Here is a 17,394-nt window from a genome sequence, read left to right as displayed (position 1 = left end):
AATAGGGAAGAGTAACACTAATGAGGATTCATGAGAAGGATATTAAAACTTTATATACTTCTAATAGCTCCAACTTTAATCAACTATTAATGTATAATATTAGCATAATTCTGAAATAAAAGTTTGATGAGCTATGTTTGGACAGAAGAGTGTGTGCAGGTCTGAGAAGAGGGACAGTTTTTCCAAGTATGACCTTTACCTGGTAAGGAGATGAGGAAGCAGGAGGTATGTTTAGAGCCTGACAGACCAGTTTTTAGTGTGGAGCAGAGGATACATGTGGTAGTGGGAGCTGAAAGTGCCAAGGAGTTAGGTAGGACCATATCTGGCAGTGCTTTGAATCTGTGAGATTTGCTTGTAAGGAAGGATGGCATGTGATATATCAGGCAGCTACCATGGTTTCCCGAAAATAAGACCTAGCCGGACAATCAGCTCTAATGTGTCTTTTGGAGCAAAAATTAATATAAGACCAGGTATGGTATAATATAATATAATATAATATAATATAATATAATATAATATAATATAATATAATATACCATACTGGGTCTTATATTAATTTTTGCTCCAAAAGACACATTAGAGGTGATTATCCAGCTAGGTCTTATTTTCGAGGAAACAGGGTATGTATAGGCTGGTTTGTGATAGGTCCTAGATGGGCCCAATTGGCCCCACAAGTGGTGGATTGGGTGGGAAAGAAGATCAATCAGGAGGCTGGTGAGAGACAAGAACTGAAATGGGTGGAGGTGGGGGAGTGGATGGGGAAAGGGTGGGGTGGATTTCAGAGGAACAGCCTGAGGTATGGAAGCTAATTGGAGGTAGAAGAACAATGGAATAAGAAGGAAGGAAACTAGTACTGGTTGAATACCTACTATGGGTCAACATGAGTTAAGTTTCTGGGCCTGAGAAAACAAAACAACAGTGTGTCTGCAATGGAAAGAGCTGAAAATAAATGACTAGATTTGGGAGAGATGTTGGAGAGTCACCTAATAAAGATCACAGAGCTGGCGAGATCCAAGATGGCTGAGTAGATAAACACTAGGCCTATGTTCCTTCCATGAACACATTGAAACTATGACTGAATTATAGAACAATCAACGTGGAAACCCATCTGAAGTCTAGCTAAACAGAAGTCTTATAACTAACAATATAAAGAAGAAGCCACGTCAAGACTGGTAAGAGGGGCGGAGACGCAGAACAGGCCCTAAACCTCCCTGTGGCGGTTGAGAATCAGGAGGAGTATCTTGGCCGCAGAGGTTCCCCCCAAAAATTGTGAGGGACCCTAGCCCTCCACACCAGGCTCCCCAGTCCAGAGTCTTTGTGCCGGGAAGAGGAGCCCCCACAACATCTGGCTGTGAACAACAGTGGAGATTACGACCATTTGGGTGAGACAGAAGGCTGCTGGGAAACCCAGACATCCTCTTAAACGGCCCACACACAGACTCACTCGCTCGCAGGCACTCACCTTGGGCTCCAGCGGAGGTATGGTGACTCAGGGGGCCTCAGAGACATATGGGGGGCTGACTGAGCTGTGTGGCGATGGGAGGCAGACTGGAGGACAGTCAGCATTTTCCCAGTGAGAGGTCTTCCTTCCATGCAGCCTTTCCTATGTTGAGCCCGCCCCCACAGGCCAAATCTGAATCTGATTGGCCTGGTGAGCTCTGATGCTCTACCCTTCTGACTCACTGAGACCCTGCCCCATTCAACTTGCACACAGCTGGAGGCGCTTTCTCTCTGAGCAGCCAGCCCCTTCTGCATTGCACTCTTTCTCGAAAAACTTATCAGAGACCACAGGACCCAGGAAGGCGGCAGCTGGCCTCAGTTTGCGCTGAGACTTTTGCTGAGTCACTCCAGGCTCAGCATTGGCACAAAACCAGAGTCTACATTAACCTGTTGACCACAGTTTTTCCTATTCTAGTGACTACTTGAGACCCTGTCTCACAAAAGTCCTGTACTACACGAGGCTTTATCAGGGGCTGAATCTCTTAGGAGCTGGCATGTGGCAGCAGGCCCTGGGGTGTCCTGGTCTTTTGTGGAGCTACCCCAGGCCCAGCACTGGTAGCAGCGGTCCTCAGTTCACAGCAAGGCATCTCCCACACACCTCCTGGGTTAGCACAGGCAGTGAGCAATCGTGAATTGCTTTGTAGCTCCTACCAGGTAGCCCCTGACTGGTCACAGGCACAGGCACCAGAGGGCTCAACAGGCACCAGAGCCCACTGGGGCGAATCCCACTTAGTGGGGTAAGCTCCCTCCCCTCACCCCGCACAGTAGCCTATAAGCTGTGGACGTGGCCAAAGGCTACTTGGCCACGTTGAGAAACCCAAAGCTACTTCGAGGGGACATGTGCATCCATATGTTCATTGCAGTATTGTTTACAATGGCCAAGATGTCGAGGCAGCCTGGGTGTCTGTCTACAGAAGAATAAAGAGGAGGTGGTATATATACAATGAAAGATTGCTTGGCCAGGGAAGGGAATGGGTTCTTCCCAACTGCGGCGGCATGGATGGGCCTGGAGGATGCTGTGCTGAGTGGAGTATAAGACGGAGAAAGATGATGCAATGTGATTTTACTCATAGGTGGAATCTAAAGAACAAAATAAACAAACAAAACAGAAACAAACTCATAGACACAGAGAACATATTGATGGTTGCCAGATGGAACGGGGTTTGGGGGAGAGTGAAAAAGGGGAAAGGATTAAGAAGTACAAATTTGTTGTTACACAGTAATCGTGGGGATGTAGGGTACAGCATAAGGAATATAGTCAATAATATTGCAATAACTATGTATGGTGTCAGATGGGTACCAGATTTGTTGGGGTGATATTTGGTAGGGGGTTGGAGGCAGGGTGATAAAGTGAAGGGATTAAGAAGTACAAACTGGTAGTTACAAAATTTACATGGGAGTGTAAAGCAAAGCATAGGGAATATAGTCAGTAATATGGTAATAACTATGTATAGTGCCAGGTGGGTACTAGACTAGTCAGGGGAATCATTTCTTAAATTATATAAATGTCTAACCACTATGCTATACTCCTGAAATTAATACAAAATAATATTGAATGTCAACAGTAATTGAAAAATTTTAAAAGGGGAGGAAAAGGTGAAGGGGAATAAGAGACCCAAATTTCCAGGTATAAAACAATTAAGTCATGGGGATGTAATATATAGCATAGGGAAAATAGTCAATAATATTCTGATAGCGTGGTACAGTGTCAGATGGTTGCTGGACTTATCATGGTGATCACTTCTTTAGGTCTATAAATGCTGAGTAACTATGGTGTACACCTGAAACTAATATAATATTGTATGTTAGCTATATTTTAATAAAAATCTTAAAAAAATAAAGTGACTGTTCCTAGATTTTTATTATTAGGTATCATATTGAGAGAAAAAATTTGTATCAGTTTAAGAAAGAAGGTACCATTTATATTCTGGTGCTACTTATCAGGTGCTTTTTTTTTCCCAAAATGGATGTTGCATTTTTTCAAAATAATTTTGGCGTACTTTGGGATAATCACTTTATTTTTCTTCTACAACATATTGATGTGCAAACCTATATTAATGAATTCCCAGTATTGAATTATCTTTTCATTCTTGAAAGAAAATCTGCTGTTTTCACTATTTCATAAACAGCTGGATACATTTAGCATTGCATTTTAGATTTTGCCATCTAAATGTAAATATTTGAGATTTTGTGTTCTCTTTTGTGTTAGTTTTATATGTTTTCGATAGACTTTGGCAAGTATTTGCATTGGGATTTTTTTTCCATATATTTTAATGTCCCTGAAGAGTTAAGGAGTCAGAAAATTATTTGTTCTTTGAAATTTGAAATAACCTTTCTTTAAATCCTCTGATCAGGTTACGTGTTTATTGTTTTTCAAGTACTTCTTAAGAATGTTTTCTGTTTCTTCAGCAGTTAATATTCAGATATTTGATATGAATGATTCATTATATGAAGATTGTCAAATGTTTTTGTGTCTAAGATGACACCTCCTTTCTTAACCCTCATTTTTTTCTTGTCTCTTATTTTTTCCTTGATTAGAATAGAGGTTTGTATATTTTTAAAAAATGAATGAAAAGAATGTATGTGTCGTGAACATTGCTGTCTTACACTTACCCACAGGTCCATCCGTGGACGTGGAGTGGTGGGAGGAACACTGGACCAGGAAAAGAGAACATTCACGGTCCAGTCTATCATGAATGTGTCCTCTCTGGGTCTTGCTATCATCTGGATTAAAAAAAAGTGCTTGCGGTTGATGGTCATGCAGCGTTAAATTATATCAGTGTTTCCTAACCTATATGATAGCCTGAGTCACCTGGAAAACTTTCAAATATGATATAGCTTCTCAAGCTCCCAAGAGTGCACATTCTGATTTAATAGGACTGGGGTGCAAGTTGGAGATCTGTGTTTTTCCAAAGCTCCCACCCCAGACAATTCTGACGTAAAATCGGGTTAAGAAATCCTGGACCACATGATCTTTGGGGGGTCACTCCCGGTTCTACAATTCCACCTTCTGTGAAGCGCTGAGCGTCATATCAGATCCAAGTCACCCATTCCTTCTCCCTGTCTCCGCTCCCCTCACCGTCTGGTTCTCCATCCTTCTAGCCCTTCCTAGAGGCTGCTTTACCTCCAGGCCCATCTAAAACGGAAAGGGAAATTGAAAAGGATGTACTGTGTCCCTTGATCCAGATGTCTACATCTTGCCACCCGCCATCCTCACCTCCCACTCTGGGTACTGCTCCCCAGAGGGCTGAGCCTGTAGCCTTCAAAGGTGCCATTATCATTCCAAGAGGATGACCAGGTACTAAAGCCCAAAACGGAGACAGGAAACTTGACCCACCTCAGAATTTACACATGGACCAGAATTCTCTGGGGATTCTTGTCTTCTTCCAGAGGCATTTTATTGCCCAGATGATACTCTGGGTATATTGTATGCTTCTCCCTCATTGTGCCAGATGGTGTTTTAAAAAAGGTGCAGAACATTCCCATTTTGATGCAGTGTTTTGGATGTTCAATGATCTCCCTCCCTCCCTTCTTCCTTTCTGTTCTTCATCTCCTCCTCTCCCTCCTCTATAAAGAAAAGGCCTGGGGCTGGGTGTTGCACATTCTAACCACTGCTGTTCCAGCCCATTTAGAGAGAGGGGTGTGTGTCCAGTTCACCATGCAGCCCAGGGAAACGTGGTTCCCCCGCCTCTTGCAGTTTTATGATGAGTCGCTCCATTTCTCAGGGCAGTTATTACTCATGATTGATGCTCATTGACCAACCCCAAACAAATGTGCGGCACACTCTGCATACCACACATACACACAAATATTTGCCTTGCTCACATGGGCCAAATGAAGATGCTACTTCCACCTGGGAGGAACCACACGACCAGCCCTCCTACAGCTGCAGCCGCCTTGCCTTCCGTGGAAGGCTCAGATCATGCAGCTTTTACCATTCTGGTTTTCCAGCACTAGCATCCATGACAAAAGGGCTCGGCTGCCCACTCGCCATCGGAGATGTGGAAGAGGAGCAGCCATGCCAGAGCCGGAATCTGTGGCTGGCTTGTCCTTCCTCTTTCCCACTGGGGCTAATGATGGTTGGTCCATGTTTGGCCATGATGACAGGTCTTTCGGAAGGTGTATTTTTACCCTCTGGACAAATAGCAGTTGGGAGGAGTGGGGCTTTTTTTTATGAGTTGAGGTACTCAGGGCTGGAAAATAAACAGGCAGCTAATGAGACGTTCTATGGAAATTGGCATAAATAATAACAAAGAAAACACTTGTCCCTTGTGCCAACACCCTTTGGGGAGGGGATATAAAAGCTGCTGTCCAGCCGGTGACTGTCACATTTGGGGAACTCCGGCTGCGCTCCTGACCTGCACCCTGACCAGCCGGGATCATGGGGTGCTGCCCAGGAGGGGACTGCTTCACCTGCTGCCCTCAAGACCAAGACTGCTGTGAAATGTGCTGCTGCCAACCCTCCTGCTGCGGCTGCTGCGGGTCTTGCTGCGGGTCTTGCTGCGGCTGCGGAGGCTCAGGCTGCGGAGGCTCGGGCTGTGGGGGCAGCTGCTGCGGGTCTTCCTGTTGTGGATCTGGTTGTGGGGGCGGTGGATCCGGCTGCGGGGGCGGTGGATCCGGCTGCGGGGGCGGCTGCTGTGGGAGCTGCTGTGGATCCGGCTGCTGTGGCTCCAGCGGGTGCTGCGGCCCTGTTTGCTGCCAGCCCTCGCCTGTCTGCGACTCCAAATGAAGAGCTTGCCCCTCTACTGAGGCAGTCACAGGGAAAGCCTCCATCTGCTCCAGGGGGAGACCCCTGGTCTCCAGGACCCGCCGCACCCCCCAAGACAGTGTCCTGCCTCCTGTGTTATTTGCAGAGGAGGGTTGTTGTCCAACGCCTGCCTGCCCTGGAGTTTTAAGGCCTTGAGAACGAGAGCCATGTGCTGGTGAGGAATTAAAACTGGGTGCTACCCAAAGTGATCCCGGAAACTCAAATGGTGACTCTCCATGGCTTGATTTTCATGAAGTTACATGTCTTGGCACTATAAGGCATTCTCTTACTCAAGATGTCTTTGGGACTGACCCCTCTTCCTCAGTTTTCTGCTGCTTTTGAGATGCAAAAGTTCCTCTTTGTTAACTTCTTAATAAATTCGAGCATGCTGGCATAACCAAATTAGTTCTGCGGCCTCTTCCTTTGCCCCCTCTTGGGCACTGGGCCAGGAAAACTGCCATCTGCCATCTAGGACAGGGGTTTTGAAATGTAGTTTGTGGATCAGCTGCATGAGACTCATCTGAGGGTGGTTAAAATTGGGGTCCTGGAGGCCTCCCTGAGACAGGCAGAGTCAGAACCCACAGGGGCAGCCTGGCAATCTGTTTCTAACAAGAACCCCAGATAACTCTTAGGCACTGACGTTTGAGAACCATACATGTAGACTGAAGCGTCCACACACTGCACGAGATTCACTTGGGGAAGCTTTTGAAAATACAGGTCCTGGGGCTTTGCTGCTAGTGATTCCATCCAGGAGCTCCCTGGGACGTGCATTGTGAAAAAGTCCTGGGTAAATGCTGATGTTGCCCAACTTTAACCTTGAGCAAGGGCACGGCTTCCTCCTGCACATAGGTCTAGAATGGTTCTGCTGGAGGGCTGCAGGGGTAGTCAGAACTTTCCGGCAAAATTACAGGAGAAGGCTTTGGTATAACAAGCTTGGTTCTGAATGGAAGGGGTTCTGGAAGCAAAACTTTGAGAACACACCGGTTCTAAGGATGTTCTGGGAAGTCCAGGTCCTTCCTCCAGCTTCATGCTTTGGTGAAATCTCCCTTTTCTGGGTTAGGTTTTCTTCTCCTGGAACCAGCTGTGTTTCTTCTGCTTGAGGCCCAGTGATGAGAAAGGTGAGTGTCCATATGCCAGGTGGGGCCTGATGCAGGTATGTATGGATCCAGCTGGAAGGTTAAAATTCAAGAGATAGTTGATTCAACCTCTTGCTGAATGTGACCTTGAGTTACATGTGGAATACAACTAATTCTGCTCTTGCCCTGGGAGAACAATATTTATTTTTATTCCTACAAAGCAATGTTTTATTCAACAAACAAATAAAAAATATTTTTCTGATTATAAGCATAGCAATGATCCCTAAAAATATGGAAAAAAAATATAGGAAAATACAAAGAAGACATAATAGCCACCTGAATTTTCACCACTTGGGGTTTATTACTGACATATATCTTTCCAGGGTCCTTTCTAAGCATATTTACAAATAAAACTGGGATTATGCTGCTTTTACTTTTTTGCCTTTTCAAAATTTTCTGTTTCATTTTTTTGTAAGCTAACTTTATTGAGACATAATTTAGATATAATAAAGTATTCCCATTTTTAGTGTATAGTCTGAAGAGATTTGACAATTATATACCATGTTTCCCCGAAAATAAGACCTAGCCGGACAATCAGCTCTAAGGCATCTTTTAGAGCAAAAATTAATATAAGACCCGGTCTTATTTTATTATAATATAAGACCGGGTCATATATAACATAATATAAGATCCGGTCTTATATTAATTTTTGCTCCAAAAGACGCATTAGAGCTGATTATCTGGCTAGGTCTTATTTTGGGGGAAACAAGGTATATTTAACCACTACTGCACTCAAGATATAGAACTTCACCCCCCCTCCCCCCGCCGTGTCAACTCCCTGGGGCCTTTTGCAGGCAATCCCCCCATCTGACCTGCCTCAGAAAACCACTGGTCTGCTTTGTGTCACTATAAATCTCACCATTTCTAGAATTTCATATACATGAAATAACACAGCGTGACCTTTTAAAATAGTCATTCATGTTGTTGCAGTTATCAACAGTTCATTCCTTTTTATTGAATAGTATTATTGTATGAATAAACTACATTAAAATATTCATCTACTGATGGACATTTGGGTTGTTTCCAGTTTTTTGCTATTATGAATAAAGCTGTTGTGAATATTTATGTACAAATTTTTGTGTGGACTTTATGTTTTCATTTCTTTTGGATAAATAACTAGGTGTCGGATTGCTGGGTAAATAGTAAGTGGATAATGGTTCACTTTATAAGAACCTAACCAACTGTTTTGCAAAGTGGCTGTACCATTTTGTATTCCCACCAGCAACATCTAGGAGTTCCAGTTGCTCCGTGTCCTTGCTAACACTTGATATTGTCAGTCTTTTTATTTTCAGCCATTCTAGCAAGCTGTCTAGTGACAGCTCATTGTGTTTTAATTTTTTGTTGCATTAAGAATCCCAGCAGTATTAGAAGGTTTTGCTTTGGGAGAGAATTCAAGATTTGACTCTGCTCTGGTTCAGTTTTAGACCCTACTATTTAGGTCATTTTTGCTCTGGCTGGAATTGGCCCATTAAGAACTGGCTCTTTAACCCCCAGGTCAAAGCTACAGTCAGAGGAGGAGCATGCCAAGGGGACAAAGTTGCCACGAGGTCAGTTGGTCTTCACTGAGTAGTTGTGATTCAGAGCAGTTCATTCTTCAATTACTCATGACCATGATCTCCTGGATGGGTGAGCGGAAGGTAGCAATTTCTTTGACTTACTGACAGAGAATTGCCCTTCTTAGCTGTCCACAGAGGTCCTCATTCATTCACTCAACAAATATTAACAGTGAACTCCCTAGGTATCAAACACTGCTCTGGGTGCTGGGTATACATCAGTGAATAAACAAAATCCTTGTCCTCCTGGTGCTTATGTAATGTCAAGGGGGACAAGAACTACAAAAAAAGAATAAAGTGGGAATGGGCTAGTCATTTAAAAGAGCAGCTTATTCCACTTAGCAGGGAAGGATTCTTTGAGGAGATGACATTCTAGCATAAGAGATGGTGCTATGTAAGTTTCTCAGCTGAGAGCGTTTATGAGGGACTTCCTGGGAGGAGGGTCATCTCCATCTGCAATTTCATTGCTGGTTTAGTCAGGAAGAGAAGGTGGATAGAGATGAGAGGAACTGGAAAGTTGGGGATCAGGGTCTTGGGAGCTTCTTCCCTGCCTTACTGCAAAGCTGTCTAAAAGTCCTCTGTCTCCATTGCTGAGTCACGTCTCAAAGGATGGCACTTCCTGTTCCTAATCTTCCACTTTGAACCACTAAGTCCTATAGATTTTGCCTCTTTACAACATCTCAGATCACTCCAGTCCCAAGGCACTGCCCAGTTCAGGTTGTCACCGTGAAGTTTTTGGGTAATTGCCCCAGACCCCTAATGGTCTGCCCACCTCTAGACTTACCTTCCTTCTCCAATCCCTTCTCTATAGCCAGAGAGACAGCGCAAAACTTATTATGTTACTCCCCTGCTTAACACTCCCAGGTGTCAGTATAAAAATCCAAATTATCATGGCCGATGGGCCTTTCATGATTGAGTGCCTAACAATCCCTCTAGTCTCATCACTGTCCCTTCTCGTCCCCTTGCACTTTTCATCCAGGCTATAGGACCATTTGCTGCTCCCTAAATGTATTATGCTTTTGAGAAGCCTTCCCTAACTTCCCTAAAACCATAGTGGTGTTTTTCCTGGGTGCCCCCAAAGCATGCTGCTCATCCATGAGCACTTGTGTGTGTACTGTACCACAATTGCTTATATTTGTATCTGTCTCTCTTCTAAACTTGGGCTCTTGATGGCTGGAGTGGCAACTCATTCATTTTGCATCCATCACACAGAACCCAATGTTGGCTGGGCTGAATGGATGAAGAGAAAATGAGTGAATGATCACACAAATTAATGAAGGGAAGGACGGTGAATAGATGACAAAATAGATCAGCTTTTCCAAGGGACAGCTTGCCTTTTACATTGATGTTGAAAGTACATAGTTGAGGTAAGGTAAGGCCTTGGTGAACAAGGATGTCAGGGCTTGGTGTATAGAAGCCTAGGGTTCGTGTCTCATTTCATGTCTGTCTCAAGCAATAGCATTGACATAATGCTTTGAGAAAGTATTTGTGTTCTTTGCTTTGTTCCCAATGTCTTTGTGAAAGACCTCTTGTCTTTCCTTTTTACCCTTTGGGTCTTGGATGTATCTTTCTTTTAGGAGCTGTTAAAATCATCAAAGGATGATAGAGTATACAGATGTCATATTATAAAGTTGTACACCTGAAATTTTTATGTTATTAACCAATGTTATCCCAATAAATTGGATTAAAAAAGATCGTCAAAGGTAAGAAGGACTTTGGAGGTCTACTGAATGCTTGAGGTGGGGGTGAGTGGAAAGAGGGAAGAGAAGCAGAAAGGCAGGTCAAGTGTTTTCCAGGCACAGGTAGAGCCAATGGTCTGGGGCAGGGTTGATCACAGAACAGAATGGAGGACAGCATTGTGGGCTGAGCCTGTGGTATGTGGCTTTGACAAGGGCCTCTGAGAAAGGTCTGTCCAGACAAGATGGTGAGAAGGAAGAAAAGCAGTCCTAGATTAGGGGGAGAGCTGTGTGGGATCTTTAGCAAGTAACAAGCTTTTCGATTCTAACCCCCTTTTGCTTTCTTTACCTGAATGGGGTAAGGGGAATCCTATCTCATGGGATTGCTGATGGTTTTAAATAAGATCACTGTGGTAAGTGGAGTCATTTACAATCTAGCCCAGATGCCCCCTCTTCCACCGAGCTCATCACTGCTCCCCTTACTAATCCCTGCATGTCTAGTGTTGAGTTTATCATTGCAGTGCAATGAGTTTGCCTGCGTGCTTGTCTGCCCACCAGAGAGTGACATCCATGAGAACGAGTGAGTAGGTCTTACTCATGGGCATCCCCTGAGCCCAGCCCAGGGCCTGCTGCAGAGGCCTAGAAGATGGATAAATTATAAGTTCCTTTCTTCTTCTGTTCGTGATGCTTAGAAACACAGGTCATGTAGCTTGGAGGTGATGATGCTTATTGCAAGATGACCTATAGCTTGAAGGGGTCCAAATTTAGCAAGTCAATAAACAAACATCTTCTTTATGGGTAGGTAAACAACTTCAGGTCAACAGACCTGGGCATAATAAGATGTTCCTCTGAAAACTGGCCCAAACAGCAATGAGGAAAAGACGCAGGAGCTCAAAACAGCATGTTCCAGTGACGGGGTATAAAAGTGAAGGCCTCCGAGAGCTGTCCCAGTCAGGTAGCAACCTCGTAGCACTTACAAGGGAGCAGAGACATCTCCATCATGTCTGGAAACTGCTGTTCTAGGAAATGCCCCTCCGTGCCAGCCATCTCTCTCTGCTCCACTGAGGTGAGCTGCGGAGGGCCTGTCTGCTTGCCCAGTTCCTGCCGGAGCCAGACGTGGCAACTGGTGACTTGTCAAGATAGCTGCAGATCATCGAGCTGTGGCTCACAATGCTGTCAGCCCTCCTGTCCCGTGAGCAGCTGTACCCAACCTGTGTGCTGCCAGGCCACCATTTGTCAGCCCTCCTGTCCTGTGAGCAGCTGTGCCCAACCTGTGTGCTGCCAGGCCACCATTTGTGAGCCCTCCTGTCCCGTGAGCAGCTGTGCCCAACCTGTGTGCTGTGAGACCACCATTTGTGAGCCCTCCTGTCCCGTGAGCAGCTGTGCCGAACCTGTGTGCTGTGAGGCTACCATTTGTCAGCCTTCTGGCTCCGTGAGCAGTTGCTGCCAACCTGTGTGCTGCGAGGCTGCTTCCTGCCAACCAGTCCTCTGTGTGCCCACTTCATGTCAGCCCATCGTCTGTGAACCCAGCTGCTGCCAGCCAGTCATCTGTGAGCCCAGCTGCTGTCCAGCTGTCTGCACTGTGCCGAGTTCCTGCCAACCAGTGGTCTGTGAGCCCACCTGCTGTCAGCCGGCGTGCCCCACGCCGAGCTGCTGTCCCTCCGTCTGCTCTGTGGCTGACAGCTGTCAGGCTGTTTGCTGTGATCCCAGCCCTTGTGAGCCATCTTGCCCAGGGCCCAGCCTCTGCCAGCCTACCTGTGTGACTCTGGTCTGCCAGCCTGTCTGCTTTCGCCCTGTCTGCTGCCTTCCGAGCCCTTGTGAACCACCCTGTGTCTCCAGCACTTGCCAGGAGCCCTCTTGTTGTGTCTCCAGCATCTACCAACCCATCTGCTCAGAGCCCAGACCCTGCTCGCCAAGTGTCTGTGTGCCCCGTCCATGCCAACCTTCCTGCTACCTACTCAAGCGCTGTCGATCTGTCTGCTGTGAGCCTGTTTCCTGCCCATCTGCCTCCTGCCAACCTCTCTGCTACCGCCCGGGGTCTTCTGCATCTGCTGTCTGCCAACCAATTTGCTCTCGGACTTTCTACATACCCAGCTCCTGCAAACAGCCTTGCGCGACTTCGGTTTCCTACCGCCCCATTTGCCGCCCAATCTACTCTGGACCCCTCACCTACAGGCAGCCATACGTGACGTCCATCTCCTACCGTCCTCCCTGCTACCGCCCCTGTTACTCCATCCTGCGCCGGCCGGGCTGTCTCACTTCTGTCTCCTTCCGCCCGGCGTGCACCCGCTTGTCTTGTTCTGACTCCTGTAAACAGGATTGCAAAAAGTCCACTTCCAGCCAACCGGACTGTGCTGACTCCACGCCCTGCGTGGTGGAAGTTTCAAAGGCCAGTTCCTGCCAGCCCACTGAGGCCAAAGCCACCACATCAACTACCTGTGAGGCCAGAGCCAGCCAGCCTGATGCCACCAAGACTGCCAACCGCTGAACGACCTCAGCCCACCAATTCCTGCAAAGCAAACCTCCGACGAGAGATAAAATTGGATTGTGCCCCCCAAAGCTCATCATGACTTAGCTGCAATCTTTTTCTTTCTGTACCATCACTTGCCATCTGTTTATGCTTCAGAGAACTTACCAGAAATGTCAGTATCCTAATGGCCCAATGGGAGACCTCCTGGGCACCGAGAGGGGGACATTCTGAGTCCCTGTCTGCTGCTGCCATCAAGCTGAGAAGAGCTGCTTTGCCACATCATCTCAAACCCCTTTCCTGGCATAAATGTTTTCTGCCCTCATACATCTGCTCCCTTGCTGTGTGCTCGTGTCCCTTGGGGATGTCTTTCATGAGATAAAGATATTTAACTGTCCAATAAACGTGGCTAGGTTGAAGTGACACACTGTTTTCATTGCTCTCTCATTAGTGCCATATTCTCATCAGCGGACTTGCTTTATCTTTGAAAGCAGCTTCTTTCATCCATCCATCCATCCAACAAGCTTTTTAGGTAGCTGTTCGGTGCCAGGGACTGCTCTGGGCAATAGGAATGAGAAGCTGAAAGTCTCAGTCCCTATTCTCAAAGGAGCTCCCTTTCCGGTGGGGAGACAGACAGACAGAGAGACAATTAACTATACATTCCATTGTGCTAAGTACTGAGAATGAGGTAAGCACACAGCATGGTGAACTCCACAGGGCATGGGGGCAACCAGGGAAGGATGCCTGGGGGCTGTGATACTGAAGCCTTGTCTTTTAGCAAAAGTGGAAATTAAACAGTTAGAAACTGGGAAGGAAGAGCTTTCCAAGCAGAGGCAACATGTACAAATGAATGGAGCTTGTGAGCACACTGTTCACTAGGTGAAGCCTGGGCAGAGGGCTGCTTAGGGAGGTGAGCTCCGAGGTCAGATAAGCAGACAGTGACCTGCCCTTGTCAGGCCTTATATGCTGGACAGAGGCATTTGGCTTTGGTGCAGGGCTGACAGGAAGCCATTGAAGGGCTATATGCGGGGCAGGGGTGTGAAGAGCACTGAGTTTTGGAACGTCCCTCTGGCCTTGGTGTGGAGAACTGCATGGAGGAGCATGCTCTTGGATATATGCAGACTGGAGAGGAAGCCAGTAGCTTTGAGGTCCACAGTGGGATGAAAACAAGTGTGTGGGGGTCATAGTTACAATAAGAGAGGTGACCTGGATTTCTTGTGCAAGAGCTTTGTTTATGTTCTCCTAGTCCATAGAAGATACATTCTTTGTATACACTCCATACACATCCTCTTATAATCTCTAAGGATGGAGTCTCTTCAAAGTGGTCCCTGCTTACACTTAGTGCACAGAATGAAGGGCTATCCCTTGTCCTCAAGGTGCAGACAGGGCTATCCAGCACAGGAGAGGGTAGACCAGAGTTTCTCAACTTTGGCATACGGACATTTTGGGCTGGCTCATTCTTTGTTGTGGGGCCATCCTGTACATTATAGGATGCTAAGAAGCATCCCTGGCTTCTACGCACTAGAAGCCAGTAGCATCCCTTGATTGTGACAAAAAATGTCTCCAGACATTGCCAAACATCCCGTGTGTGTGTGTATGTGTATGTGCAAAACCCACCCCTGTTTGAGAACCACTGGGTTAGACAACGGCAGAGGGAGAAAATTAAAATTGAAACTTATCCTGCCACTAGTACTGGAGTTACTGTCTCATCAGGCTATTGGGGTTTAGCTCCGTCTCCTTCCAGAGTCAAGAGAGGCATTGGCCAGGGTCATAAATCTCTATGCCAAGCATGGACTCAGTCTTTCATGTAAATCACAGCAATCTGTGAGGTAAGATTTCTTTCCTTCTATTTATAGATGAAGAATATGAAGGCCAAACAATCCAAGTGCTCATTAACAGAGATAAGAAAACTGTGGCATGTTCATGCAATAAGATACTATGCTGCAGTGAAAAACTGCTGGACAGTGGCTATACTCAACAGGAGTGAACCTTACCAGTGTAATGTGGATTGATATAAACAAGCTTCAGAGAACACATATGTATCTAAAGTTCAAAACAACATACATACACATACATTCACATATGTATCAGTATATATGTATGTATGCATAATACAAACATACACATTACATTATATATACTACATATAGTTTATACACATATTCACAACGAAATGATAAACACAAAATTCAGATAGTCACAGCTGGTGTGACTATCATACAAATGACTAAAACCCAGTTCTGTCCAAAGCCTGTGTTTTTTACGTTATCACCATATTTCTTGCTATGATCACAACAGCACTTGGTGACACACAAGATGTTCTTAGTGCCTTGAACCACAGAAAAATGAAAGTTCTCTCTATTGAGGTTTCCTTTTTTTCAGCTTTATTGAGGTATAACTGACAAATAAAATTGTAAGATATTAAAAGTGTACATTGTGATGATTTGATACACATATATATTATGAAAGGATTTCTCCCATCTAATTAATCAACACATCCATCACCTCATATATTTATCTTTTTTTTTTGGTGAGAACATTTAAGTTCTTTTAGCAAATTTCAATGATACAATACAGTATAATCAACTATAGTCACCATGTTATCCATTAGCTCTTTGGACCTTATTCATCTTATAGCTGAAAGTTTGTGCCCTTTTACCAACCTCTTGAGAAGTTTCTTTAAGAGGAAGGGAGGCAAGAGAAGAATTAGGAAAAAAATGGATTGCTTTGAAACAATAAAGGTGGTACCTATGGGTTTCGGATATTGGTATCCTTTTCAGATTGAAGTTGACATGGTTTTTCAAATATAACCAAGTTCCATTTTGATTGACCTATTTGGTAAGACCAGAATTATTTCCTCTTGGAGATGAAAGCTTTGGGGTGTAGATGTTCAGGAAGAAAACACAGTGCATAGGTTCCTGTAGTTTGCAAGATGCCGAAATGAATAGTGATGAGATGAAGGGCAAAAGAACTTACTGATGCTGTGACATGAAAAGCAACGGTAGAGGAAAGCCATTTTAAGTATAAGGGGGATGGCTTTCCAGGCACCATTCAGTCAGAAAAGTTTCTCTTGTCTTTAAAATGAGGGCAAGGAGGATATAAGGAGATGGCATTTTGTAGCTGGTACTTTGAAATGTACCTTCTGGAATTTCCAGCATTTTCAGTAATTGTGAGGCAGACAGCAAGAATAACCAGAGCAACATCAATGCAGTGATGAATTCTGGGTACTCTGAACACCTGGGTCATGAGCTAAGAGGGCCAACAGAGTGAGTTAGTAGCAGATCCAGAAATCGAGACCAGCCCTATCGTGGTCTTTGCTCCATCGTGTACCTCTAGCGTAAACCAGGCCAGGACATGGACTGGTGTGGGAGGCAGAAGTTTGCTGGCGAGGCAGAACCAGGACAAGCCCAGAGGAAGAGCAGAGGAATCAGGAGAGCCCCTCACAAATTCCTCCTGGAAGAGGTTGATTTAACACTAAAACCACTTTGCAATGATGTCCTCCCATCACTTCTGGTTGTTGCATTTTTGTATTTACAGAATTCACATGTTGTTGACTTCATAGTGTGAGTTTCACCTTTCTTGATGAAACATTTGGCAGTTTTTAATTTTCAGATTAAAAGATCATCTTGGGTGCATTGGTAAGTGTATCGATCCCATCAGTTTGATCTAGCTGAAGATTACCATCACTGGAGAGGGCAGATGACCCCCCATGAGCCAGAGTGCTGCTGTACAAATATCAGCCTTCAGTCACTATATTAGAATCTCCCCCGACCTCCTCTAAAGTCGAGGTCTAATAGGTGGTTAATTTCAGAGGTTTCTGGGTCACCCCGACCTAGGTTTGAATCTTATTTCTACCCTTTATTACTTGCAAAATTTGGGGAACATGATTCAAATTCTCTGAGCTAGTTATACTACCTCTAACATGGTGACAATTACTCTTATTAACCAGGGTCATTGCAAAGATTCCATGAAAAATGCAGTCAAAGGCTTGGTACGTAGTAAGTAGGTGAAAAATAGCAGCCATTAGTAGTGTTATTAGTACTGGCAAAGTTGAGCTTCAGGAAAGCCAGACGGGAAGGTTCGAGAAAGGGGTGAAGACACTGAATGTCCTTGGGATGCACAGCCTGGTTTTTTGTTCACCGTCTCGGACGTTGGCCTCCCTTAACTGGGTCAAGGCTTCATTTCCTGATTGAATGGTGTGGAGCTGCATTCCTGGTAGAAGAATGGGCTGCTTTGGCGAGGCTGCGGCCTCCTGATGAGAGGTTAATGCTGGGAAAGGCCTGCTTCAGGGAGGCTGGAGAACAACCTGTAAAAG

At 45.3% G+C, this 17,394-nt stretch overlaps 2 protein-coding genes and 1 long non-coding RNA gene across 5 annotated transcripts in view; 2 read left to right on the top strand and 1 right to left on the bottom strand.

The window, feature by feature from the left end:
• Positions 1 to 5,830: 5,830 nt before the first annotated feature.
• Positions 5,831 to 6,316, top strand: KRTAP17-1 (keratin associated protein 17-1). The gene has a single exon (XM_019747560.2). It carries the CDS (start codon positions 5,882 to 5,884, stop codon positions 6,227 to 6,229), a length of 348 nt encoding a protein of 115 aa, XP_019603119.1. The 5' UTR covers positions 5,831 to 5,881; the 3' UTR covers positions 6,230 to 6,316.
• A 5,296-nt stretch (positions 6,317 to 11,612) lies between these two features.
• Positions 11,613 to 13,100, top strand: KRTAP16-1 (keratin associated protein 16-1). Its single transcript, XM_019747740.2, has one exon. The coding sequence runs from the start codon at positions 11,613 to 11,615 to the stop codon at positions 13,098 to 13,100; it is 1,488 nt and encodes a 495-aa protein (XP_019603299.2).
• A 2,340-nt stretch (positions 13,101 to 15,440) lies between these two features.
• LOC141568817 (uncharacterized) overlaps positions 15,441 to 17,394 on the bottom strand; it is a 302,708-nt gene continuing 300,754 nt past the window's right edge. For all 3 annotated transcript variants that reach the window (XR_012492029.1, XR_012492031.1, XR_012492030.1), the window contains one exon: positions 15,441 to 17,385. This is a non-coding gene — a long non-coding RNA (uncharacterized LOC141568817). The remainder of the gene's footprint in view (positions 17,386 to 17,394) is intronic.

The sequence above is a fragment of the Rhinolophus sinicus genome, linkage group LG15 (genome assembly GCF_036562045.2).
Source record: "Rhinolophus sinicus isolate RSC01 linkage group LG15, ASM3656204v1, whole genome shotgun sequence".
Lineage (NCBI taxonomy): Eukaryota > Metazoa > Chordata > Mammalia > Chiroptera > Rhinolophidae > Rhinolophus > Rhinolophus sinicus.
Note: the sequence above shows the minus strand (reverse complement) of the source record. Positions and strands in the feature narration are given on the sequence as shown.

Coding starts and splice junctions, on each gene's coding strand:
- KRTAP17-1 (XM_019747560.2), top strand. CDS start 5,882: ATGGGGTGCTGCCCAGGAGGGGACTGCTTCACCTGCTGCCCTCAAGAC.
- KRTAP16-1 (XM_019747740.2), top strand. CDS start 11,613: ATGTCTGGAAACTGCTGTTCTAGGAAATGCCCCTCCGTGCCAGCCATC.